At 39.1% G+C, this 25,335-nt stretch overlaps 1 protein-coding gene across 2 annotated transcripts; it reads right to left on the reverse strand.

The window, feature by feature from the left end:
• Positions 1–1,389: 1,389 nt before the first annotated feature.
• On the reverse strand, positions 1,390–20,850 carry TCAIM (T cell activation inhibitor, mitochondrial). Of its 2 annotated transcripts, none has more exons than XM_065666181.1 (11): positions 20,760–20,850; positions 18,655–18,733; positions 15,498–15,630; positions 14,793–14,946; positions 13,373–13,619; positions 11,999–12,121; positions 9,487–9,584; positions 7,748–7,839; positions 5,795–6,027; positions 5,135–5,266; positions 1,390–1,926 (listed from the first exon to the last, which is right to left on the reverse strand). In XM_065666181.1, exons 2-11 carry the CDS (start codon positions 18,684–18,686, stop codon positions 1,701–1,703), a joined length of 1,470 nt encoding a protein of 489 aa, XP_065522253.1. In that variant the 5' UTR covers positions 18,687–18,733; positions 20,760–20,850; the 3' UTR covers positions 1,390–1,700. The 2 variants fall into 2 exon arrangements, with proteins under 2 accessions (XP_065522253.1, XP_065522255.1); XM_065666183.1 differs by lacking the exon at positions 20,760–20,850 and adding an exon at positions 16,195–16,249 and having other exon boundaries at positions 18,655–18,705.
• Positions 20,851–25,335: the final 4,485 nt, after the last annotated feature.

Genomic DNA, 25,335 nt, shown 5'->3' on the forward strand with positions numbered 1-25,335 from the left:
CACCGTGTTTTACTCACAGAAACATCCCATGCTCCACTTCATAAAGGCTTTTTACAGCTTACATCTCCTCCAGCCAGTTCTAGTCTTCTCTGCGCTGCAAAGTGAAGGTTCCTAGGTGTAGGCACTGCTTTCTGTGATATTAGCATCAGTCCTCGCAGAATCACATCAGGCTCTTTATCAAGTGTACTCACCTTCCCTCAGGCACTTTGTGTTTTTAATCTCCTGTACAAACTGAACAGCTGTTTCTTGCCTGAAGATCTGCAAAGGGTCATTCAATTCAATTCAAGCAAGCAAGAAAACCGTTACTACGCACAGCTGCCGTGACAAAAGGCTTTCAGGGTTCTAAACCCTACTTTCAAAGGGCTGTAAGAGGGAATCTTGCCAAGCTACAGCTGATGGGACTGGCTCACTTGCTTAGCACAACTGGGACATGGACAGTATCATGGATGCTAGATAGAGCAAGGGGAAGTAATGCAAAATGGAAGTTAACTACTTAGAAGAAACTATCAACTGATCTTCAGAACCTATACAGGAATTATTAGTGATTTGGTTGAATTTAAGGCCCAAAGGAATCACAGCTTCTGTCTCAATGTTTTAAAATTGACATGCTTGAGATCACAGGGGGGTGGGGGTGGGTTTTGTTTGAAGTCTGCCATCATAACAAGTCTCCTTTTAATAGGAGACCCACAACAACTTCCCTGCTCAATAAAAATATAAATACAAGGCGATTAACTATTTAAGTTCAGAAATGTTAAACAGCTGGTTCTCCGCAGAAGATATTTTGCAGAGTAGTAACCCAAATATGAAATGAATCTTGGCATGTATTACAATGAAAAGGTGTTGACACACTCACACTTCCATTTTTTCAAGGAATAAAGTATCAGTGAATAACCATGTGTTTGCCTTACTGCAAACTCCTTGCTCTCACCGAGAGCTATTTACTCTTGCAGACAATCCCACACAAACCAATACTTCCTTTCTTTAGATGTCACATTGAACTACCCAGGTTTCAAGTGTTGTGAATGAGATTTGCAATCTGTTCTAGTGTAAGTAAAGAGGATTGTCTGTATTTATGAAGCAAATGCTGGAAAACAAAGGGAATGGCATCTCCTATAAACTGCACACAGTTACAGGCAACAATATAGGACCAGCATATTAAACCAGAGACCAAGTTAATGTACAGCCTTCTTCTGCAAAGTAGATATCTTTTCCCTTGTCTTTTCTTTCTTAATTCAAGTAGCAATATGAAATGTCAATATTGCCACCAGATAACTCAAGTACCCAACTTCTGCATTCAAAACCTTAAGGTAACATGTCATGTCTGGTTTGGAGACATCTTTATCCAAGATTACCTATCTGGGATATTGAAAAACACATGCACATGCACACTTTTGCAGACTTGCAATTTAATATATTTTCATCATTCACTAAAAAAAAAAACATGGTTTCACAACTGCTACCATACACTGGGATTCCTACAGTAGTATGGAGAATGTACAAATGTCTTTCCAGAACTATCAATACTGAGCATTGTGCAAATTGTCCAGGACTCCAATTCTTTTTGAGCAGCAGTTCAAAGAAAATTTGTGGGTTGAATACTGATATCAAAATACAGATTTAAATAATTTATTCTTAAAAACATTCATATTTTTAGCCTCTTATGGAAAATAAGCAATTCCTCTGATTATCAGATATGTCCCTCAGTTTTTCCAGTTCCAAGGTATGCACAGGTCTCCATCCTGCAGCACAGAGTAGAAGTGAGAAATGCAAAGGTGCATGCCTTGTAGGTACGGCAGGGATTCTTCTAGCAACCGCTTACAGCAGTCTATCATCTGTGCACTGGAAACACTGGGCTCCTTATACAGGCGATCCAGAGAAAATCTTTTAGTGGAAGTATCAATTAGCTCTCTCTCTGTAATCATCATCCTAGCAAATGAAGACAACATACAGTGACAAAATTAGAACTTAATCTCTTAAAAATACACCACCTGGAAATAAGTATATTTGTGGGTTATATGCATGTAAACAAAGGTGTCACTTCATGGACAGCTATGTTACAACTGAGATTTTTGTGCAGGTTGATACCCATGTCTACCTCAGAAGCTTGACTGAACATGCTTCCATGACTATGGGCAACAGCATACTGACAGAGTCACATCTGAAAGGTTGCAGCAAGACATTTCTTTGCTCAGCAGGAAAAATACTGAGATAAAAATCCTATGAGGATCTATTTTTGATGTAAGGGATGAAAGGACTTCAATAACCTTCAAAGTGTAAGCTTTAAGAATAAGATCACGTTAGTAACCATCTTAACTCCAGTACTCTGCATGTCATCAAAAGCAGATGACAGGTAAGGTCACCTGATGCATATTAAATGTGTTAGTAACTTACTAATTGCAGAAGTGTATGGATTCAATTGGACACAATGACCTTAAAGGTCTTTTCCAACCTAAACAATTCTATGAATACTGAATTCATAACTTGCAGATGTTTTTTTCCATTCACCCCAGACAAAGAGTGGTAAGGCACCACATAGCAATCAGAAGCTACTCAGAAATAAAGTTAATGTGCAGAATCAACACAGAGTCACTGTAACTAATCTAATGCAGAGACACTTCAGGTTGGTTAGCATATTCAGGTTAGTCAGCAAGCCTAACTATAGCTCAGGCACTGTGCCCCATTCACACAGCTGTAATTCCAGAGCCATCTTGACTATAGAAACAGCACCATCAATGCCCTACAACACAGACCCTGTGCGGAACAGGAGGAGCAGCATGTCTGTGGGGCCACTGGGATGTGAATCAGCCCAAGCTAAGCACAGACACAGCTACTGAGACTGTTTGACTTGTGATAACATGACTGCAGGGGCTCAACACCACTCTTTCCAAAGCCTATGGATCTCGTGTACTTGTACTGTGACCTCAGCAGAGTGTAGTACCATGCAAGAGCCCAGTTCTGGCAGGCAGGGATGAACTGAGCCAGTGAGTTAATCTGGAGCAAGCCTGCCCTCTGTACTGACTGTATCTGTGCCACTCTCCTGAACACTTCTCTAATATCTGAGCACGAAGCTTTCCTGTTCTGCAAAACCTAGGGCTCCCCTGAAGAATAAAGTTAGCTGCACATAGTGAGAACTGAGGGTTTGTTTTCAGTCTCCTGTGCAAGGAGGCTTACACCTTTATCACAACATAAACCTGATACTTCACAAAAGCAAGGGAAGGAGAAGCAAATTCATACTAAATCCTGCATTACCAGAAGACTGACACTGTCCATACAGATAATACCATTTTCTAGAGCAGCAGCATCTGAATCCCCCAGTGCATCAGATCATACAGTAAACAGCACTGCATAAGTGGAATTCTGTATGTAAAACATTCATCTGCATGTGCAAATTAAACACAAAAACCCAGTACATCTTAAACCCAGTACATCTTAAAATGTTTTCTTTTATCTCAGGGCCCCTTAAACAATCACAGGAGGCTATGGAAAATCAGAAGTACAGAATGGGGTCAGTTCAAGGAAGCATTAAGTGAAAAAGGAGTTCAGCTTCAGAAAAAGACAACTAAAGGGAAAGATAAAATATCCACCAAAATAAAAAAGGAGAGGTGATAAATACAGAATGACTGTTTCGTATTTCCTACTGCACAAGAACAAGATAATGAAAAATCAGGTTGTGGGTCTGTAAAACCCAGAACACCTTTTCCCTCCTTCATATATGTAAGCTATATGAAATTCAACTGTGCAATTGGTGCCACAAGGTATTTTGGAGCCACAAAGCGTAAATATGCTCAAAAAAGAGATAATTAAAGATGGAAGAAAAAGAAGATAGCTGATTACTCTCTGAGAGGAGCCCGACATTTATCCTGGATTAGTGTCTTTATAATGTGAGGTAGTGTGAGATGCTCTGGAGAGTGAGCTACCCAGATGCAAAGGTGTATGTTTGCTACAACATCCCTTCCAACCTCTAAAGACAATACTTTCCCAGCTGTCACATGTGTTCAGCTACATAGAGAGCTATTCAGAAGTTATATGGCAAAAATAATCTAACTTGAAAGCTGGACTAGCATTATGAAAGAATTCCAACAAATCTCCATGTTTTACCAAAGTCCACCTCCAAAATATATCCTCCCAAGTAACAAGGTCTTAAAAGAGCTAGAACCATAAAGCCTTCAGTAAGACTCATGCCCAAAATAACCTTCACAAAAAAACATCTGGATCTATACATCATGTATACACTCATGACAGTGTGATATTTCAACAATTCAGAAGAAGATTTCCAAAGCAGAAAAGCTTGCAGTAACAATCTCTAAAAGGTCAGTGACACCCAGTCACCTATTACAGTATTTTACTAAAAATAAACACAGTATCCCTACTTCAGGCTTTTAACCCTCAAAGACACATACAACACCCACAATCAAGAACAAAATTTACAGTTCTGATGGATATTCCAAGTCACAGAATCACATAATCATTTAGATTGCAAAAGACCTTTAAGATCATTGCGTACAACTGTAGTCTATGGCCTTTTTATAGTACTTTGACTCAACTATTATCAACTCTCTCATCTCACTTCCATCTGTGAAAGAGTACCAAGGAAGTGTTTCTCTCATAATTCTATCAGATTTTTTTCTTTCCCTTGCTAGGTGCCTACCTGACCTTTTTCCTTATATAACTGACAAACAGCTAGTAATAATAATTCCTCAGTTGGTCTCAGTTAGTTTTGTTTTTTGTGTTTTTTTTTTTTTATTAATTTTACTGCTTTCTCATCACAATGTAAGTAGCATTAATAGAAGTTTGCTGCTTTCTGAGTCAATAAAAAACCCACTTCTCCTCTGGGGAGGTAGCTAAACACATTCTGTAATTGCCTTGTAAGCAAAGATCTTGTATTTCTGAATAAAGTCCAACTTTCCTACAAGGTGAAGGATAGGGATTTTCCAACAACTGTTTGTGTTCACTGAACACTGAGATTTTTACTTAGTAAAGCTGCTGGGTAAAGTTCTATTTTATAAATAGAAGGGTTTTTTCCTACCAGAAGGACATGAACACATTCTTCAAAGTTCTCCTCCTCCTCCAAATAAAACATATGATATGCAAAGATTTTAATGAGCTAAATGTATCAAGTCACATGAACACTTACTCCTCCTTTCTTTTCAGATTCTCTCTTGCTTCCTGTGCTTTGGCAAAAATAAACCATTGAAGGGTGGCTGGATCACAGACCGTTGGGATTGTAAAGTGTCCAAATTCATGCAAGCTTGGTGCATATCTGTCACTAATGACACATGATGGAATAAAAAACAAGGTATAACTTTTAAAATGAAGTATTGACATTAATTACTTTCAGAATTAATTCTGAAGTTAAATATAAATTAATCACAATAAGTGGTAAAAGTAATCAAGCTTGGTTCATGAAAATACAGAAGCATCACACATAAAGCTCTTTTAAAATTACATTTCAAAAGCAGCTGTCAACAATACTCCAAAAATATAAGCAGCAACACCATCATACAGAGCCAAGCGTTGACCTGATAGCACAAAGCCTTTAATTTAACCCAGCACAATACTGTAAGATGAAGTGCTACTTTGAAGAACTTTGACTCTAACTTGTATGAAATTGGCAGGATTTTCTTCAGTCTGATTCCTTCTTAACCCATAAAAAGGCACTTAAAACTTTAAAAACAATAAAACATTGACAAAATGAAAATCTGAGATTAGTTTTCTTTTTAGCAAGAGCAGTAATCAGTGTAACAAAACAGAGTAAAAGCTCTAAAAGGAAGAAACCTTCCCTGCTAATACCTACCTTTCCAGAATCATCTGCAAGCCTCGCAGACTGCGAGGATGAAAAGGTAGTCTACTGTCACGTAATTTATTATAGAAAGAGTCCAGAGTCTCGTAGTACTCTTCTAGAGTCAACAGGGGTTGCAATTCTTCAATATATATTACTTGTATGCCTCCCAGAAGCTGGCTTATCCGATCTTCCAACAACAGCAGCCTTTTTTGAAGTTTATAATAATTTGGCAATCTCTCAAAAATCTGCGCACACACACACAAGCACACACTTCCTATGTTACAAAGTACAACACTTAAAATTAAGAAATGAAAATTTTAAAACAAGAAGCTATACATTGTTAAGTGTCTCTTTCTTTAAACAGGGAACCCAAGGGGAAGAAAAGAAAAACAAAAGGATAAAAAAAAAAAAATCAGAAATATAAAGTACATACACTTTGAGCCAGGTATAGTGGAATAAGCTCTTAAGCATTTTTGGTATTTATACTGTAAAGGCACCCAAAGGTCATAACAAGATCGATGGATATGCTCTTTCTCTATAAAAAAACCCCAAGAAATAACAATTTGAGGCCTACATAAAATGTTTATCACCACAGTCATAGTGGTACAGCTACTCCATATACAATCAAAAGTGGTTTTGCCAGTCTAATTTATACAAATTCTCAAAAAAAAAAAAGAGAAGTCTGTTGCTGCAACTAGTTCCTTCCAAGGGTTTGGATAACTTATCTCATCTTGCATCTGAAAGGAGAGGAGAAAGAAGGAAAGGACCAGATCTCTAACCTAAAAAAAGCTATACCAGAAAAAGTTAAGAAGTGATCAGACTTGTGAGTCAAGACATAGGCGGTGTAATAGGGAGAGGGCTGGAACAATGAAAAGGGAAAGTGCAGTAGTAATCACTACTTACCATCTACCCAGTTGGTAGTATAACATACTTTCCCAGCAAAAAATTACTGCTGCTGGAACAAGTCAAGTGAATAATCTCTTTAGAAGCCCGAGAGAGTAGTATAATCAGGACAGCTTTTGGCACAATAAAATCCACTGGCTCGGCATTAGCATTTATTATAGAGAAAAACTGCAAAATTCTAAATATTTTACCTCTGAAGAAGCATTCTACAGACTGACTTGGACATTATGCAACTACTGTTTTTTTCTAATAATTAGTAACAACAGTAATAGCACTCAAGACTGCCGCCTAAAATGGTTTAGAATTAGACAAAAGATTCTGCTCTCTAAAAACCAATCAGCTAACAAGGCTCACAAAGATTTTCACTGACTTTTACTATGTATCATTTAACATGATAGTCAGTGCATTTTAAAATAAAAAGCCTTTGATTTCAGGTTGCCTTCTAAAGCAAATACCATCACCACAACTACACACATTGTCCCATCTGCAAAATACTTCGTGTGGAGATACGACGCCTTCAGAAAACCTGTGGGCAAAAGTTAGAAAGGGGAAGAATTTCTCCTTTCAAGGAAGACAGCATTTCTGAATACAGAAACAGAATATTCTGATATTCTAACTGGGTAAAATTCCCAACTATGAGGTTCCAATTACGTTCCTTACAAAGAAATTGTAAGCGTTGATTAGCAGCTACTGACTGAAATGATCACTTCACAAATCTGAATAAAATTTCTGAATTCTTCATAGGAATGAGCTTTTTATAGATCAGGAAATATTCTGCCAGTGCTCACAGCATATATTGGAACACTGCTGCAAATTGATTTCCTTCATATCCAATCAGGGTTACGACTGTTTTGTTAGTGAAAGCAGCAGTGAAGACCTGATGGAGATTGTTGTTAGCATATCACAGGATTAAATTTAGAACACAATGTAGACAGTTATGCTAAACACAGTAGCTATGTGTTCGCTTTAGATTACTGACCTGTAGGATTTAATATTTTGGTTATAACTTAAAAAAGGATGTCATAAAAAGAGGCATTATCATTTACTACAAGATCTCCTTACTTTGGTCCAGTGATGGTGAACATCCATGGTCCCCAGCATTATGTGGCCTGCTGCACTCATACCTGAACGGTCTGTAAATACCACCGTGTGCCCTAAGGATTGAACAAACCTCTTTACTAATCTGGCTATTGTAATTATTCCCACAACTATTTAAGGTTTAACTATGCTACTAACATGTCACAAGCAACGCATTTCTGCAGCACAAACATGTATAAGTAAGTAGGTGCGTTCCTTATTATCAAAATTTGACAGAACGTTTCTTGAAAACTCCAAGATTATTTTTTTTTCCATACAAACCTTACCTAGCATTTGCCTTCTTCCTGCCTAAACTTCATGGATTTTTAGTTAACTGGATGTTTCTTCTTACAAAGACTCTTTTTAAAATACAATCTCAGCAGACAGCATATTCAAAGAATATGTACAAATTGTGTATACAGTAGGAAATACGTGCCATATGCTTAAAGAATATGCAAGGTAAAACTTGGTCAAAGCAGTATTAGCAGAGCCATTCAACACTACTGTCACAGAACAATCTCCAATATGCAAGCTGTAAGGAACACTTTCACATTAGGTTTTTGCTCTTTTCTTAGAAAGAATAGAAGCAACATAAAAGGATAATACTAGGTTGACTTTTGGGGTGATAAACCAGTTTTGAGTCCGAGTATGTTTTTTTTAAGTGAAGTACACAGATACTCAAGAATTCTTTAGGATAAAAGCACAGGCAACTATTTATCAAAATAAGCTTCCATAAAAGTCTTCAGTGTGATGTATTAATCTGCAGGACAAGGCTTAAACAGAAAGTCCTGCTCTCAGAAATCAGTTTTCAAAAATCCTTAAGAGCAACACTGACTTTAAGGAATCAAGTCCACACTTGCAGCCCAAGGCAAGATCAACTGTACCTGTTTAATTACCGACAGGTATTTGTCCAGTATGTTATTAAAGATCTTCAAAGATGGAGACTACAACAGCTTCACAAGATAGACTTCTTTACCTAAGTAAAGCTAGAGAAACTAAGTTGAAACCTGATACAATTTAGAACTACTATTTATTGTCACTCTCTCTTTTGACAAAGGATTACACGAACCCTCAGATGAAAGCCACTCAAAACTTACTTTCTGCAGACAGGCATAAAACATGGAGTTATAATTACATGAAATAGCTACTGCCACAGGTCAAACAGCTGTACAAGAAGAATGGTACATCAGGTTTAGAGAACACATATATTACGTATTATATGTGTATGTATGTATTTTATATATACAAAAAATACAGGTATTTTATCGAAAATGCATGGTAAGACAGTATGATTCTAAAGGTATTCTAGTAAGTCCTCCTTATACTGACTCTTCACAGAGATACTCATGTTTTTGTCTTGAATCCACCATGGCTAATAATCTCTTGCTTCCTCCATCCTTTCAAAAGGTTTAGTCTAGATTTTTTTATTTTAATTTTCAGTACTAAGTCTAGTGCCTTCAACTTGCTCAGTTTGCATGTAAGTATTAAAACAGAAGCCGAGTATACACTATAAGATGTTGTGGTTTAAACTGAGTCACTTGAAAAAATACCCAGTAGCTTAAAATGAAAGCTCTCACCAGCTTTTCAGTAAGCCGGTCAGATTTGTTTTTACAGTTATCAAAAGCATTTGTGAATAGAACTAGAGCTCCCTTGTCACAGAAGTCTCACGAGCATCTTTGAGTCAATAGTATATTAGGATATATGAAACAAACAACAGAAAATACCTTTAACATTCTTTAATACTTCAGGTCTCTGCTGGACTAAGCGACCTAGACTGTGTAGCTGGCTACAGCGATGAGCAACACCCCAGCTTCTCTGCCACCTGAATAAAAATATAATTGAAAGCACTTAATTTTCAGTATTATTAAAATAAAACTCATATGCTGAGATGCAGCTGAAAGCCTTCTAACACACACAACTCAAAATAGCACTCTAATAGTAATAAAAGCAAGGGTAAAAAAAAGGGAAAAACTGTTTCATATGCTATTGGAACAGATAAAAGCCAAATAAAACTTCAGTCTTTCTTAAAGTGAGTAACAAACCCCCCCCCCCAAAAAAAACCCAAAAAACCAACCCAAAAAACCCCCATGGTAGACAGAACATAACTTGCAAATCTCTCCCCCAGTAAGAAGTGGGTTAGTAAGTAAATAGCTTACAGACAACCCAGTATTTGGTTCAGTCATGTGGCATGCAGTTTCTGTTTGTACACTGTGTAATGTTTACCTGGAAGAACAAGTACTTTATATAAGGATATTTTCCTTTTAGCTCCTAGCACAAAACATTACTAGGATTCCAGTGGTAAGCTGCTACATTTATATATATTCATGTTTTACAACAGAGTAATTTTTGTTAAACTATACAGGAGCCAGGTGTTACACTGGCAACTTCAATACACATAGCTTTGACATCCATCACAGATTAAACTCCTAACTTTCAAAAAGAGTTTAAATCATAAAGTTGTCCCAGTTTATCGAAAAATTGCATCCTTTTTTACAGCACCCCCGTGTTTTGTGTTTTTTACAAAACCAGTGTTGATAACGTACCACTGTTTTGGCTACTGTGCAGTGCTGGCACGGTGACCAGATTTTGCTTTTTCTTCCCACTCTGCCCAGACTCCATCAGCAAGTAAGCTGAGGTGAGTGAGAAGCAGGGAGGGGACACAGCCAGGACAGGTGACATCACCTGACCAGAGATATTCCATGTGTCGTGCTCAGCAATAAATGCTCAGAGAAAGAAGGAAGGGCAGACCCTTGAGGTTACAGCATTCATCTTTCCAAGCAAGCATTACACATGCTGAGGCCCTGCTTTTCAGAAGGGGCTGAACATCTGCCTGCTGATGGGGAGTAGCGAATGACTTCCTCCTTTTGCTTTGCTTGAATGTACAGCTTTGCTTCACTTCAGCTAAACTTCTATCTTGATCCATGAGTATTCTTGCTTTTGCTCTTCCTATTCTCCTCCCTCATCCAGAGCAAGTGGCTGTGTGGGTGCTTAGCTGCTGACTGGGGTCAACCCACATCATCTAATTCAGGAAAATCTAACATACTCCTAAGCTACTGCTTGGGATACAGAGAATGGTGCTATGCCAAAGGACTTCTGAGGCAATTTAACCTATTATAATGAAAGCCATTCTAGCAATTATTTACTATTACCTAGCACTATTACTCTGCTTTCAGTAGCACCAAACACCAATGGATCCTGCAAGATCACAAGTAGTTTCCTATTAAGATACTTGTTTGTCAAGTTTCTAACATTCACATTCTTTTCTGAACTGTGACAATGTAACTCTTGGAAGGTTAATAACTCTTCATGGAACAATAGTTTTATTGTATTTTAAGACCACAAACTGTAAGAAAATTTAATATAAGCCATGAATAAACCCAAACCTACACATTTAATAAAGACTATTTCAGAAACTTGAAAACCCCTGATGGTAACACAGTTACACAGGATTAGAAATTATGATAAAAAAAACCCCAAACTGGCTTCAGCTTAAAGGAAACCACGGTCTCTTACCGGGTAAAAGAACAAAAGCATGACTTCAGAAGCACCAACACTCTTTCCTGGTTAAAAGAACAACAGACTAGCCCTTGAAATAATCCCCCCCCAGTTTATTTTTCCATTGTTAAATACCCTTATTGTCATTTTCCCATGCTGAATACCTCAACTTCAGAACATCCTTATTTGAAGGCACAAAACTAAAAAAAAGCATCAAACTGTTTTCTGAAAAATATTCTAAAGAATTAAGATCACTGCTACAACTTTCAGCCCTTTCAAGAAAACAAATATCCTCCTCCTCTGGAGCATGGGAAACAGGACACTAGAAAGAACAACATTTGTAATAAGCCTTCATAGGATGTCAGGATGTACCATCCAATCTCATTACTATTGCTAATCTAGCTACCTTTGTGGATACTGAATCAGGAAAAGCAATGGTATCCAACAAAACACCCAGACTAATGCATATGCAGAGGTCCTGTTTCAAGTGCCTCTGCGTTTGCTGCAACTAGAGCCTATGTTATTAGTTACAAATAATAGGTCTTTTTGAGCAGACTGTAATGGGAAACTTTCGTCCCAACAGAACTCTTCTAGAAGAATACTATTCAGTACAATAAGACTTTTCCATATATGAAATACAGCTGTTTTGCTGAAATAAGCCTTTAAAGCTGATGGTGTATTATTACACAATTTCCTTGCTCTGATTGTATTAATATAGGTCCAACTGATCTAATTTATTACCTGATATCTGAGAGCTGGAGTTGATGAGAGAGTTCAAATTTTAAACGCTCTAGTTCTTTTCTAAGTGGCAAACTCTTTTTCAGCTTATTTACTGCACTTGCTTCGTTATCATCTAGCCAGGATCTGAAACAAAAGGAGGAAAAAACCCAGAGGTATGCTGTATTAGCTTTCTTGCAAACAGGACAACTAACTGAATTCTTACTGTTGCTATTAATGTTTTATTTCAAGTCACTAGGTAAGAGGATTGTTCAAAAGTACGGAACAGAACCTGAACCCAGGACAAACTGCTAAATGCTTCATTCTTAAGATTATCTATAAACAAAAACCTAGTGCTTAATGTCTTTGGGAGGTGGATTAGAGAACCAAACTGAGCGAAGAGACACTGATGGTGTTACAACTGTCTGTAAGACTTAAAAGGTGTGAAAGGCACAGAGCAGCAGATTAGTGTGATTTCGGGGGGTAGCTTCAGAGCTTAGTGCCTTAGTAACAGAAGTTCCCACACATCTGTCGTTAAAAGAAAACAACAAAATGAAGTGATTAAATAGACTATCAAATGAGGGAGATGGTACTAAAGGGCTAAGTTTAGGTAACTCTCACAGAGCTGGGACGAACAGAGATTAAGCAGGTCAAGATTTTACAGTTTTTTTGTCAATAATCACAACCAGGCAAACATGACTCATGGAGTACATCTAACACTTTTAGTAAATAAATCACCCTATTTCTAGGAAAAAAGCTACTATTTTAAGAGATTTGTGCCCTTCTTCACAGCCTAAGCTTGTTTTCATACTCTTATTTTTACAAACACTTCCATTCTCATACTATGTTCTAAGCAAAATCAAATCAAACTCGGAAGCAAACAGAGAAAGCCCAGTGCCAAATGATTAGGTATTAAAATCAGACTGTAAATATGTAACTGCTCATGGAATTTCTTGTAAATGTGTAAAAGTAAGTAAAAATATTCTCTAGTACATTAAATCTCATAATCTGATAATGCAATACTAACAACAAAGTTAATAGCTGTATAGTTTTGTGTTACAGAAGTCCTGTAAGAGGTAAGGAACTATCTGGAGCAAGTGGAACCTCCGCCTCCTTCTGAACTGCCACCAGTATTCCACAGAAGTGGAAAACTAGATTAACCAAACATGAATGTTGGGCAAAGAGACAAGAATGCCTCAGCTTTGCTGGCACTGTAGTTATCACAGCAGCTCATTTGAACTCTCTTTAATTCAAATTAAATTGTAAAAAGCATGACAATTATATGTTAGACAAGGTTCTGTATTGCTCAGAATGTTTACTGACTACCTCTAAAAAACTCAGCATTAGAGTAAGACCAATTTGGCTATAAATTATCAGTTAAATAAAAGTCTTACATACATTAAAGTTGTTTCCACTTTCTGGGCTTGTTCTAGTTCCTCCTCAGGATCCTTGAATCCAGTAAATGAATAGTAAGTCTTATCCCATTTGATAGGTCTGTTCACTGTGCTTTCTGCTTCCTTGTGGGGCTGAGAGTTCATATTCAAACTCTGAATATGCTCTGTAGATAAACTGCAGGAGTTGAGAATATCTAACACAGTGCTCAGGAGATCCCTAGTATGTAATGTGAAACTCACTGCTCGAAACCCTATAAAACACAAGTCCCACAAAATTAGTATTATTTAATTAAAATTATTTAAAATGCATTCACATTTCTCTCATCTTAAAATAACCCAAACAAGGTGTGCACAGTTGGAAATTATTATAGTTATTTCAATACTCAGTGCAAAATTCATACGCAGTTTCATCTTTAAAACTGTTACACGTCCAAAAACATAGAGCTGTTGTAACTATCTGAATCATTGGACAAACTGGGAACCTAGCTACAGATGCAGCATAACCCAAAAAATGATTCTTTTGCTTTAGCAGTGGCAGTTTTGCTCAACAGCTCTACATAATTCATGTTATTATTGATAAAGAACTTTTGATATAATTTACTGTAGAAATGCAGCATTACATCAGCTCTTCCCAGGCTACGAACAGGAGCTTCAGAACAAAACACTACACTTGGACATTGGCGTAAAACTAAGTCACATCACTTAACTATTAGGCCTAACTGCCCCATTAGAATGCAAACAAGTATTAAGACTCAAAAGCAGAACACAGCTGCCAGTCCGTTACTTTAAGTAGGCTGGATATAACACTACTATTTTCTTGAAAAACAGTACGATTTTGTTTTCTAGCACTAAGGTCCTTCACAATTTGCTGAAGTGTTTTGACTAACAGGGTATTAAGGATAAAGCTCATCTGTTAGATAGGGCATATTGGTACAACAGACACAAATACACAGAATAAAATTAAAACCAGTATTCCAAACTTTGCAATATTTTCTGTAGTCTCAAAGCTAAGAGACTGTGGTAAATTGAAGCTTTAGATATTTATACAACCTCTGCCTACAAAATAAGCTCCTACTGATTCTACAAGCACCCTGACATTACGTACTACATATCGTATGGAATTAAAACAAGGACCCAACTGTTAAACATGACAATGGTATTAAAAAGCAGAAAAATTATCATTTATATCAACCTGTTTTCACATTTTCATACTGTAACATGAGATCAACTTTGTAATTTCTTACTCTGTTAATGCCTCTTTAAGCTTAAGATGTTTAACTACTTGGGATAGTCCTGCCTGTAAGACATCTTTATGGTTTGACAGGATTTTATTCACTTGAAAAGTGAAAAGACTGCACAAGGCTTAGTAATGGTCTGAAAGAATTCAAATACAGGAAGATATATTCTGCACAATATAAAAGCACCTGAAGCACTGAAGGATTCTTGAACATTAGAAGAGTTTGGTTCTCTTTCTCTTACATAAAAAGTAAGTGGAGTTGGCTTAAAGGAGCGAAATCCTGGTTTCTGTAGGTTCTCCAAGTAACCATTTAATCTCTTCAGAGAGTTTTCATTTACTTCCTGTTTAAAAAAAGAAAAAGTCAAGAAAAAACAAATTACAAGTTAAGAATTTCGCCATTTTTCATCTAAACCTTTTCAATCTTATATGCAAAATTTTTTTACAAACTGACAGCTGCTCTTAACAAGTAGTGATATTGTTAATTTTCTCAGCATGAATAATTATCTTGCATGGATAAATTGTATGATGTATATATTCACATTCTTGTACATTCTAAAACACCACTTCTAAGGCTTTCAAGCTTAAAGAAATACATTGATTCAAATACAATGCACAGCATTTTGAAGTTATAAAGCAAGTAATATGCATTAGAGATTCATCAGGGAAGATTCGGTACTTTATAACAATTAAGCAGAAAATATGACTAATAAATAATGGATATTTAAGGGAGCTATTCTTGTTAAAAATAAAGAAAGTGCATCTTTTTGTTCTCTGGTAACAACCATAATCCATTCTAATACTACTTTTGTTTCTCTGACAGCAGAAAAACTAGAAAATCTCCATCCCTGACACACAACACATTTACAAAGAAAGCATACTGAGAGATTTTTACCCTCTCTTTGGGATGCTGGCCAAAGAAATCTGGATGTACAGCAAAATAGAAAGGTCTGAGAGCATTGATGGCATCAGCTCCTGACAAACTTCTTGACTGAACGCCCTGTAGCAATATCTTCTCCAGACATAACCTAATAAAGTAATAAAATGTTACTGTATGATGCAACCAATCAAGTGACAAAATGACATAAATTATGTCAGAATGTGACAGAATGGAGTGAACATTCACAGTTGCAAGTATAATAATTTAAAACAGGTATCAGAAGTCTGAGTCCTGGATTTTTCCCCTTGGGACTCATAAAGCTGTATTTATATAGAGCAAACCCAACAGGTTTGAGGGATGGTGGACACTAATGGCTGATTAAAGACAAGTAAATAAGTACAATAACTTTTCGCGCTACTTTCTCAAAGCAGGCTCAAGTTAAAATTCCTCAGTCAAGTAGTTCAAATGATGAAGACTGCCTTTAGTGGTATTTTTTTGTACCTACTACTGAAGCTGCTATTAAAAGCCAACCCCTACTTACTTTTGAACCTTCAAATTAAAAAGCCAAACCCAGTATTTTTCAAGCAGTGCCACAAGAATAGTAAGTTTTACCCAGGAACAATAGTCACAATTCAATCAAAATGAGTTCTGCATTAGACTGAGGTCTACATACTTGTGCCCATTTGAAAAAAGCCTGCTTTCCCAAACATACTTTTTTATAGAAGACATCAAATACAGACAGTGCTCTTTTTGCCCTTTGATCTTCACTGAAATAGAAAAAACAAAGAAATTTCAGGTGAAACAATATTCTTTTCCTACCACTAAGAGCAGAAAGAAAAGTTAAGCTGAAAAAGTTACAGAAGTTTAGAAAGTAAAAAGACTGAATACCTCCAATGATGCATAAATTAAACAAGAGCTCTGCAATGAACATGCTTGTGTAACAGAATACTGAAATGGAAGGAAAACCAAATTCTGAATCAAAGCAATACAATGCTGTTTCACCCCTGTAGTATCATTCAAACTGCAAGCCCCAAACAATATATGGCAGATTGGAGGTAAAGCTGCTTCCAATTCACATAAAACTAGTAACTTCATTGATTGTAGTAAACAAGATTGTTCAAAGAGTTATTTGTTCATCATTCTAGACCTAATAATCATTGTGGACTCACAAACATGTGAGACAGCTTCTTGACTGCTTTCACTAATTCAAAAAACCCAAACAACTAATCCAGAAAGTCCCCAAATTTGTGCTGAGACAATAAGCAGTATTTTTCATGTTGGCAAATGGTAGAGTAAATGACAACAGTTGAGTTGTCAAGCAGATGCAGTGACCCTTACTTTACCTTTTTTTCTGTCAACCTTTCCAGCTCTTCAATTAAAAAAACATGAAAGCAGTTAAAGCTAATGTTTTCTGCCTAAGAGGTGGGCAAATATTGAATCAGTAGGTCTTAAAAGTCAGCTTGCTGAAAACAGATGTTTTAATAGAAAAGTGGGATGGAAAACCAGTAATGTACGAAGACTGATGGAATTTCAAACCATTACAACTAAAACTGCTTTTCATGCACATGAATTAAACGGAAGATTAAAAAAAAGATAAGACCATACTACTGGCAAGAATTTCTACCTTCTTGCTGGCTGCATCTCAAAGGCTAAGACTAATCATCACTACATCCCTTAGTCCTACTTCAAATAGTAAGAGATGAGTAAGTACCACAGTAGTATCAGGTTTTTATGGAGAGCAAAAGCTCTTGGTGGCAAGAACATGCCAGAGTTGCTCAGTGACACAGGGAAAGACCCGCTAATCTGACCTGGCAAGAATGGAAGCACAGCACACTTTGGTCATATGCTTTACCATTTTGCACCCAGAAACACCAAAATAAATTGTCTTGCTGAGAAAGAAATAGCAGAAATTTTGGTGGGATTTTTTTCTTTTTTGTGTGTGTGTGTGTGTGAGAACACGAAGTGGTAAAAACGAAAAAAAATAATCTTTCCAACAAAGTGGAAAAAAAGTAAACCAACCTGCTATCCCTCTGATAGCAGCTTTGACTAAGTTGCCATGCCCATGCAAGAAACCCCCATGTACCTAGACTCAGCTGCTAGGAAGAAGTAAGGAGCTCAGTTCTCCCTTCACCTTATTTGTACACTATTTCCCACACCCACTCTCAAGCTACGTTGCATGCCATTGCTAGTGATCAGGAAAAGTGTTCCAACATACCTGGAAACTATTAATCATACTTCCAAATTTATTAATCATGAACTTCCACCTGGTATTCTACAAGGAAAATGGCCAAGTATGGCTAACTTCAGCTGCCATGTTTTGTATCTAAACAACACTGTCATGCTAGTAGGAAGGCTCAGGATTCCAGCCAGAAGTCTATTTTGAACTTGCTTAAAAGAGAAACGCTCAAAGGCCAAAATTAGCCTGTGTGACAGAAGGAAGAATCCATTCACTGAAGGTGAAAGACAGAACTTGGAGACATCCTTCAAGTGAAGTGACAAAATAAGTGAATTAAAAGGAACTCAGAGAAAGAAAATGCAAGAAGGATGCTTATGGCTTCACTCACAAGGAACAAGGATTTTTCCAAGAGCTTCATTTAGATCTGAAGAGCAGAGGTCACAACCACTTTGAGGATAGCTGTCCCCACTTCATGAAAGATAAGAAACACAACCTCCACTAGAACACATTATGCAATCGTACTCTAGGACTGATTTAATTTATTGATTAAATAATTCCCTTCAGATTTCTTTCTACTTTTTTTTCCACATGTCTCTGAAGTTTAACTTTTTGGCTTACAGCTTTGGCACTGAAAAGCTTTGTTAGATTAAGCTCATTATTACAGATACATCCATTCATTTCTAAACACTGAGCTTTAATAACTCAATAATGCAGTAATATATTGGGTATCAGTCATATTTCGACTACCACTTTCTCATAATTAAGCTATTTTTAAACCCTTGTTTTTTAAGAGCCTTTCTGATGTCTTACTCAAGGACAGGCATATGGCTTTTGGGGATTTTCAACTTTGTTGAAAGCTTCAGGCTGCAAAGAAGAGAAAGCCAAAGAAATAAGCCAAATTGAACAAAAGTACCAAATCAGTTTTACATACATGCAAGTCATAAGCAAACACTTAAACATATGGTAAAGGCAAATTAGGTCAGCAACATCCCATACCTTCTCCTCACGGCTCTCAAGCAGCAAAACATTGCAGCAACTCAACGGTCAATCCAACTTTCAGCCATCCACTACCTCACTTGGGAAAAAAAAAAAAGAAACCCCCCCCAGCTGTTTAGTAATGGACATGAGTATTTCCCCCTATTACTTATCAGTGCATTCTCTAAATCCTAGGTGGTAACTTAAAAGTCACAATGCAAATATTTTGTCTTGAAGTATAGAAACAAAAAAACCAGAAGCTTTCTTTAATCACTAATACATACCAGCCTGTGGAATTCAATGTACCTTTTTACTGTGCTAAGTTCAAAATTTTCAAACAAATTATAATACTTTAAAATTTATATCCCATATTTATATGATTTTACGGGGGCACAATAGAAAACCAATGAGAAATGCACTGTCATGCAACAATGCCTGGAAATCTTTATTAGAAGTTTGCTGACTTTCATAAATATGAATTAGCAATTTTTACCAGCAACTTCTGTAAATTCAACTGTAATTGAGAGCTTTCCAATAGGAGATAAACCACTTTGTGTATCAGAGTGTCAACACATACCTAGTTATTAGGGATTATGAAGGCAGCTCCCTATTGCCAATGTTTTCTCATACATCTTTGTGCACTTTTAATGTGTTCCCCCTAACTGTGCCATTTTAAAGCACCTGGGATGAGTAGTTATCAGAGAAATACCCTCCCTCTTCCAATTCTACATGGTAGTTCCTATGACTGTTTTGGAAGTGCATCTTACTAACACAAATATACTTAACTAATAGCATAAATTGTCTACCAAATATTTTACTAGAGGTGAGTAGGGTGAGAAAAAGATACGATGAGTTAAAACATCCCCAAAATACTTTATAATTGCTGTCTTCTGATTTTCAGCTAGGTGGGAGGACAGTAATAATTTCATATTTAGTGTCCTTAACAACAATCCTAATCATAAACTAACTTCAATACATTAAGAAACTCTCTGGTAATAAAACAGATCTGTCTATAATTTTAGCTTCAGGGATTTGCACAGAAGATGGAAAAAACCCAGCAATCTCATTAACCTGTGATGACACTTTGTATAACGCCACAAAAGTATCGTTGCTTTTTGTTTTAAATGCTCTATTAAGCACTCAGAAATTGTTGCATCCCTTAGTTAACAAAGAGACCCTCCTAGTTTTGAGCCGGCTTCACCTGCACCCCAGCTCATACGAAGATACTAATTATGCTGTGCTCATTTTGCAAAAGCCTTTGAAAACACGACACTACGCACTACTACCTCATCACTCCAACCGAGATAACCTAGTTCAGGTGTTTGCCTACGCCTGACCCTTAAAGGCAGCATGAAGAAAACAGTATGAAACTAATACCAAAAAGACAGCGTTCAGAAAACAAGCTCGGGTGAAACGGATTCACCCGCTGCTTGAAGAAAAGCAAGCTGAAGCGACCCAACACCCCCAGTTTTAACTATTTAAACAGCACTGGCTTTAAAACGCGCTGAAGGGGGGGTTTCCTACAGCCGCTTAACGGCACACCAGCCAGCGACGCCTGCCGCGCCCCCCCCCCCCCCGCCGCTATATTAAAAGACTCGGAAGGAGCCGCCTCACCCGCTCGCCGCAGCTCTCGGTCTGGGCCCGACGCCAAGCACCGTGGGCCGTGCTCAGCGCCCCGGCAGGTGCCTCGGCACCCGGCTACGTGACAACGACGCGCGGCCGCGCCGAGGCCCCGACACCGGAGCGGCCGCGCCAGGCCCGGGCCGACCACCCGCAGGGCTGGCGCTGACCGCGGCCGGCCGTGCGTGCCGCCGCGCACGTACCGCTACGCGCGCTTCGCAGCTGCCCGGCTCCGCCAGGGCGGCAGCGGGCGCAGCCCCTCGCCAGGCCCCCCGCGCCCACCCCGCCGGAGGGGCTGCGGGGAAGCGGCGGAGCCCGGCCTGCTTTTAGCACAGCCCCTGCGCCCCCCGCCACCCACCCCGGCTCGGCCTCGCGTCGTCCTCCGGCCGCCGAAGTTGGCGACGGACGAGGCACCCCCCGAGGAACAGAGCAGTGGGCTGCGCTGCCTCTCCCCTAGCCGGTGCCGGCCCGCACGGCGGGGCCCAGGGACCCCCAGCCCCTCTTACCGCCGCGGCCGGACAGCATCCCCCGGCGCTCGACCCCCATCGCCCGGCGCAGCCGCCCCCGCCGGCGCTAGGCGGGGGAGGGACTGGGGCCGGAGCACTAATTCCCTCCAGAAGGCGGCCCCGCCCCACTGCCCGCCCCGCCCCCGCGGCTCACGTGGCCTCCGCGAGCCCCTCCCACTCCGCACCGCGCAGGCGCAGCCTCAGGGTGGCCGCGGTGTGTGTGTGTGTGTGTGTGTGTGTGTGTGTGTGTGTGTGTGTGTGTGTGTGTGTGTGTGTGTGTGTGTGTGTGTGTGTGTGTGTGTGTGTGTGTGTCTGTGTGTCTGTGTGTCTGTGTGTCTGTGTGTCTGTGTGTGTCTGTGTCTGTGTGTCTGTGTCTGTGTGTGTCTGTGTCTGTGTGTCTGTGTCTGTGTGTCTGTGTCTGTGTGTCTGTGTGTGTGTCCGGGGCGCTAATGGCGGTGTGCGCTGCCGTGGGGCTGGGTGTTGCTTCTGGTCGTAGAGCGTGTCCACAGGGGCTGTGGAGGGGGGGATCCCAGGCACAATAAATCGCCGCTGTTTTTTCGTGCGGGTTCTCCGAATAGTGCGCTTTGCACTATTTGTTCTGCAGAAGGAAAACAGCAGAGGGGCTAAGAACCAACCGTGGGCAGCCCCGAGGGGAAAAGCAAGCGTGATTGCTCTGTGATTAGTAATGCTCGATGCACAAATCCGTTTTTTTTCCAAGGTAGCTGGTATCAAGCAGCAGCTAATGGAGACGTGCAGCCTCAGAGTAAAAAGTCTACTGATCTGGCGAGTTTCAGAACAAAGGGAGTTTTAACTCCAAGGGACTGGAGTTACCTGCATACAGTGCATTGCACTTCCATGCAGAAAAGGTTAAAAAGCAAACTGACAAGGCTTAGGAACTATCTGTAGTTCAGTGAAACTTTAAACCAAGTTGACGCTTTCACAACCCGTGGGGTATTTGTGTGATTTCTATGATGGGAAGCATGGGTTTTGCTTTGATAGAAGCCATCAGTTATGCAAGTACACTGGTTGCATGATTATAAAGATGGAAAAATAAATTTGATTCAACAGAAAGTATGATCTTCATTTCACCTGGGATTTAACTCTGTGAGGAATAAAGTAAATTGTGAGAGCTCAGCAGCAGATGCCACCACCAAACAGAGCCAGAGCACCACTCCTGGCCCCAGTTCAGTGTGTTTTGAATACCTCATGTCCCCTAACAGAAGAATTTTAAGCATCACAAATTGCTGCAAGTGGGCAAGAGCCATTTCCTCTTTGCTCCTTTGTTTCTGCTCTGCACTGTGGTCTGCAGATGGGCAGTTTCTCCAGTCCCATCACACGCAATAGCACAGAGACTCTGAGGCCAACAATGTCAGCACACATTTTTGGTACTACTCATCATACTAGTAATTTTAGAAAATGGTTTTGCAGAAGGGGTTAAGGCTGAAAAATGCAGACCTGGGATCTGCAAAAATAAAAACCCTGTGAAGATTCATCTGAAGACTGAGAAAGGACAAAAATGCAAACTACTGGTTGGTCTTAATGTGCCTGCACTTCACTGAGCTGAGGAGTATGGCATGAAGATTTTGGTAATTAAAAGTTTGATTACTACACCAAGGACATACAAGTTTACTATTCCGCTTCTGTGAGACTCTCACTGACATCTATTAGAATTCTCCCATGAACAGAGCCCAGCCCACAGGCCTTGCTGTCACCTTGGCCCGGGTCTGTAGTTCAAACTGGAAGCTGGCCATGTCCACAGCTGGGAATTTCTGCCCAATTCATTCATGAGCATTTGCCAAATTATGTGCTATGGTGTAGTGAAAAACTGCATAGTCTGACTGATTTCACACGTTCTTAAACCCCTCATGCAGCATATCATAGTCTAGATTCCTGCGGGAGTTACATGATACTAAATTCCCCATGTCTGCTTTGCCATTTGCCTGTCCTCCTGCATACCCAAGCATATTAATTACAGGGATCTGAATGGAATTAAATAATTGAGAGACAAGGCTCACAGATATTGTGGATACTTTATAGAAAAAAAATTTATTAACATCTTAACAATTGAAAAATGACCCCCACAACTGCTCTTTATAAAACACTGTGAAACTATCAAGCTGCTGTTTCCAGCTTCTCACCTCTGTCCCTGATGAGGGTTAAGAAACGCTCAAAACTATCAATGCTTTGAAATAAAACTGTGGTAAGTCTTCCAAACAAAATTATTCTGTTTTAGTTACAAGAACCTGTCCATTCCTAACAGAAGTTAATCTTTCCAAGAGCATACCTTGTAATCAGTGAAAACTGAAGAAAGATTTTCAAATAGGGAACTTTCATGCATCTAACAACATACTGAAGGAGCACAGTGTTGTCTAGACCTAGCTACTGAGAGCAGTACAGGAAAGTTTTCTGCACATTTTTCTCTCTCTCTACAGACAGGTAAACATTTTACCTTCTACATGAAAAACTAAACATATCTTCTGAATGGCAGGGTCTGCAAAATTGCAGTCTCTGTTGTAGTTTATTTTTCAGAGCATATTTTTTCATCTTTCCAGGCTTATTTCCATTCCACACTGGAGTTTTGTCCTGCTTATCACATGGAATTTCTGTCACCAAAACGGTACTGAGAAGGTTGCTTTCTGGCATTTTGATACACATCAACACGAGGAGATCTGTATGGTATTTCAAATGGACTCAGCACAAAAATGCAAAATATGGGACTTAACAGTACAGCAGTTGTTTAAATTGCCTGCTGTTTTATCATGGTGATAGGGAGAACCACTATGTTGACAGAAACACCAGATGCACCAGTTGTAACAAAACATCTCAGCAACATTGTGGGGAGCTTGCTTTCCTTGTTAATATAACAGGGCTGAGACTGCATCCTATCAGCTGAAGATGATATTTGGGAGATGGAGCCAAAACATTGCACAAATTTTGGCAAGTCCAAGTTGAGCTAGAAGGTCAATGATTAACCTCTGTCTGAAAAATAAAGCAATACTTTTTTTTTTTTTTTTCTGGGGATGATCTAAGTGAAAATTCAAGGTGGCTTATAATGGAGAAAATAAAGCTGTCTCTAGAACATCCCAAACTTTGAAGCCATACAGATGACTAAGAGAATTTTGCTTTTCTGCATTTCTTAAACAGTATTAGCCACATCTGGTACTGCTTACAGAAGTGTGGGATTTAGCTGAAGTTTAGAAAGCCTCTGTCTAATTCCAAGGGAGATTAAGCTACAAAGGATTTTACAGAAAGTAATTAGCAAAAATGACTTAATTTCTCACTGCCAGTTAGTCAAAATCTCCCAAAATTGAGCTTGCCACTAATACTGGAGTGGCTGGAGGAACACTGGCTTAGATCCCTCCTCTGAAACCTCATCACTTCTTATCCAGTATTTCAGCTACTGGGAAACAAAAGCAGCAAAGTGCTGCTGAATTTGACCAGGTGGATAGCCTTGCAAATGGCAGAGCCATCCTGGTGGAACCCAACGTCTGCTTGAAGTAGTGCCAACTGTTCTTCAAGAGAAATGTTGATGTAAAGGGCTTTTAGTAGATAAATGCCATCCAATTGTCAATATTGAATCTTCCATTTTTTTTAGAAGGAAAGCAGGTGAGATCCCTACAGAAGAATGATAGCCTGTGAAAACACAAGAGCATTTTTCTGTACAGCTGGCACAGCAGGAAGGCAGTGATCATGGCAGTCATCATATTCAATCCTCTCTCTTCCAGTAGTGACTTCCAGACAGGATGAGCAGTGGTATCAAAAAGTGTCTGGACCTGACCATGAAGCCAGCTGCTGATCAGATTAATCAGATTAATGGCATGAACCTCAAGACTAGAGTGGCAACCCCCCCCAAACAAAAAAACCCCAAACGACTAACAAACCCCTCCATGAAAATCCTCCACAAACATCTCAGTGCTAAGATCATAATGGCTTTCATGATTCAGAGATGCAAGGGACACTTGCAATAAATAATGCTGCTGGAACTGGGAAGAGACTCAGGCTGCCCCAAAAAAGCGAAAGATTTTCCCAGACTGTGAGCTTACGCCACCATCTTGATCTCTCTTATGATGGAACAGTTGTAAAAACCCCAAGAATTTCTATACCCAAGAGAGCAGAAATTTTTAGCACAAAAAGCTCCAAAGATGGAGAGCAGGACCAAAAGAGCTGTGTTATTGGCATGCTTGTGAAGGTTGGTACAGGAGATCTAAACTAACACTACAGAAGTGGGGAGCTCAGACAAGTATGAACTTAGACACAGGTCCCATTGATTTGCTACAGAAGTTTTCTGATACGAAACATTTACTTCTTTTTACAGGCTGTAGATCAGTAGCTGAAGTGTGACTTAAGCAATTAATGCTCCAAATCTCATTCAGGATTTGCAGGTGGAAACAAAAAAAAAAAAAAATTCCCTTAAAACCAACCTCGATTGAAGCCTCCATCTCATCATGCAGTTGTGAGAAACTAAACAAGTGAGCAAAAGCACGACAAAAGCACTTCCCTCTACGAGAACAATCAAAAGAGAAAGCAGGTTTTCCTTTTCAGTGGAAGAATGCATATATACAAATGGGAAGCCATA

This window comes from Lathamus discolor, chromosome 2 (genome assembly GCF_037157495.1).
Source record: "Lathamus discolor isolate bLatDis1 chromosome 2, bLatDis1.hap1, whole genome shotgun sequence".
NCBI lineage: Eukaryota > Metazoa > Chordata > Aves > Psittaciformes > Psittacidae > Lathamus > Lathamus discolor.

What these genes read in the sequence shown, in the direction of transcription:
- TCAIM (XM_065666181.1), bottom strand. Translation starts at nt 18,686, where the DNA reads ATGTTTTGCTGCTTGAGAGCCGTGAGGAGAAG. An exon ending in AGTATTAAAGAATGTTAAAG is followed by an intron (nt 7,840 to 9,486) that starts GTATTTTCTGTT and finishes TTCAATCCTTAG; the next exon opens with GGCACACGGTGGTATTTACA. An exon ending in AATCTGAAAAGAAAGGAGGA is followed by an intron (nt 1,927 to 5,134) that starts GTAAGTGTTCAT and finishes TTCATTTGCTAG; the next exon opens with GATGATGATTACAGAGAGAG.